Source organism: Cricetulus griseus, chromosome 7, assembly GCF_003668045.3.
Source record: "Cricetulus griseus strain 17A/GY chromosome 7, alternate assembly CriGri-PICRH-1.0, whole genome shotgun sequence".
In the NCBI taxonomy this organism is placed as follows: Eukaryota; Metazoa; Chordata; class Mammalia; order Rodentia; family Cricetidae; genus Cricetulus; species Cricetulus griseus.
In genome coordinates, this window is record NC_048600.1 from 131,007,911 (window position 1) to 131,010,159 (window position 2,249).

Genomic DNA, 2,249 nt, shown 5'->3' on the forward strand with positions numbered 1-2,249 from the left:
TGCCATGACTCAGAAATCCCACTTGTAAGCACATGCCAAAGAGAAACAAAAACAGGCTCCCACACAGAGCCTTGAGCATACAGGTTCAGGGCTGCAGTAAAATAGAAGCCACACACACTTGCAGGGTGACCACGCAAGAGGCTGATTTCATAGCGATAGAGGGGGCGAATTGCTGCTGAGTGCTCCAGCAAGGGATGGGCCTCAGATATGCTCAGTGGATGAAGCCATTGCAGACGGTGGTATCAGTGCACAGCCTCATGTGTGGCAAATGCCCAGACTGGGGGTGGGGTGGGTGGGGGCTCCACAGAGGAAGATTATGGGCTGTCTGGACTGTGTGCACTGGAGAAGAGCAGCCAGAGAAGGGCCACTAAATGGGACTTTCATCTGAAGTGATTAACTATTCCAAAATTGAATCTCGGTCATAGCTACACACTCTGTCAATATACCAAATGCCACTGAACTGGGTACTTCTTTTGGTTTGTCTGAGACAATCTCATGAAAGCTGAACTGGCCTTGAACGTCCGATGTCGCCAAGGCTGACCTTGAATCCCTGATCCCCCTGCTTCTGCCTCGAAGGGGCTGAGATTTCAGGTTCCTGCCACCATGCCTGGGTGGATTGTGCATTTCTTTTTTTTGTTTGTTTGTTTTTTTGTTTTTCCGAGACAGGGTTTCTCTGTGGCTTTGGAGTCTATCCTGGCACTTGCTCTTGTAGACCAGGCTGGTCTCGAACTCACAGAGATCTGCCTGCCTCTGCCTCCCGAGTGCTGGAATTAAAGGCATGCACCACCAATGCCTGGATGGATTGTGCATTTTATTTTATTTTATTATTTTTTGCTGTCAATAAGAAATTTACTTATTTTAAAAAAATCTAAATGCCGGCATTGTCCAGAAAATTTTAACAGGTTTATTTATAATTGTTGAAAAGTTGAACTGTTGAAATGTGTTCACTGAAACATTTTGCTTGCATTAATGCTTTGTATCTTGCATTTATATTAAAAATTCACACACAAATGAAAATGGAAAAACTGCCAATACCTGATTTCTGTTCCCTATTTTTCCACTCGCAATCATATACTTAGGTACCTTTTGACCCCATGGAAAAAAATATCTAACATTCAGAACTACTGATAACAGGAAGGGGAAAAATTTTTTTGAGAATGAAATGTTTCCCCTCATAGTGGACTCTTAAGCACGTTCTCCGTGCATGCGGCGTGCTAGCTGGATATCTTTTGGCATAATTGTTACACGTTTGGCGTGGTACACATGTTGGTATCTTCAAAAAGGCTAACCAGATAGGCCTCACTTGCCTCCTGCAAAGCACCAATAGCTGCACTCTGGAAGCGCAAATCTGTTTTGAAGTCCTGAGCAATTTCTCTAACCAGATGCTGGAAGGGGAGCTTGCGAATCAGTTCAGTGTATTTCTGATAGCGTCTGATTTCACGGAGTGTCACAGTACCAGGCCTGTAACGATGAGGTTTTTTCACCCCTCCAGTAGAGGGCGCACTTTTGCGAGCGGCTTTTGTAGCCAATTGTTTCCTGGGTGCTTTACCACCGGTGGATTTTCGGGCAGTCTGCTTTGGACGAGCCATGGTAAGAGCACCTCCTTACTTACCCCCCTCTCCTTCGGCTGGAGCTCGCCAAGTGAGACAGCAGCGCGGCGACAGCAGCGCGGCGACAGCTGCGAACACAATTCGGATTGTGCATTTTAAATGAACTCATTACCAGTATGTGTCTTGATGATGTCAAAATGAGGCCTTTGGGGCTGAATAGACAGGTCAATCTGTAACGTGCCCGCTGAGCGAGCATGAGGTCCTGAGTTCAATCCCCAGAACCCCCCTACAGAAGCTGGGTGCTTTTGTGATCCTAGTGCCAGGAATCAGGCAGAAGGCTCTCCGGGACTCGCTGGTCATCTACAAAGCCTAATGTAAGGACGACCTCGGAGACAGACAAGCAGGGCATAGGAGCTACAAGTGGAGTCAGCGAAGCAAAACCCGAGTCTTTGAAAACATCAACAAACGAATGAACAAACACCTAACAAGATTGTCTAAGGAACAAGAGGGGAGATTTGGCGTACTGAAGCCTGCTGTGGGAGATGCTGTCACCTCCCAATGGGAGGCAGTGTGACTGAGTGGAGGTGACAAAGTGGGCGAGCATAATTGGCGGCTGTGAACGCCCACAAGAGGACCGAGTTCGGATTTCCAGCACCTATGTATTCCTGCAACCCCAGTGCTGGAAGGCAGAGGAGGTGA

General features: G+C 47.3%; 1 protein-coding gene across 1 annotated transcript; it reads right to left on the reverse strand.

The window, feature by feature from the left end:
• Positions 1–1,241: 1,241 nt before the first annotated feature.
• On the reverse strand, positions 1,242–1,613 carry LOC100753731 (histone H3.3A-like). The gene has a single exon (XM_027425297.2). It carries the CDS (start codon positions 1,587–1,589, stop codon positions 1,242–1,244), a length of 348 nt encoding a protein of 115 aa, XP_027281098.1. The 5' UTR covers positions 1,590–1,613.
• Between the last annotated feature and the right edge of the window lie 636 nt (positions 1,614–2,249).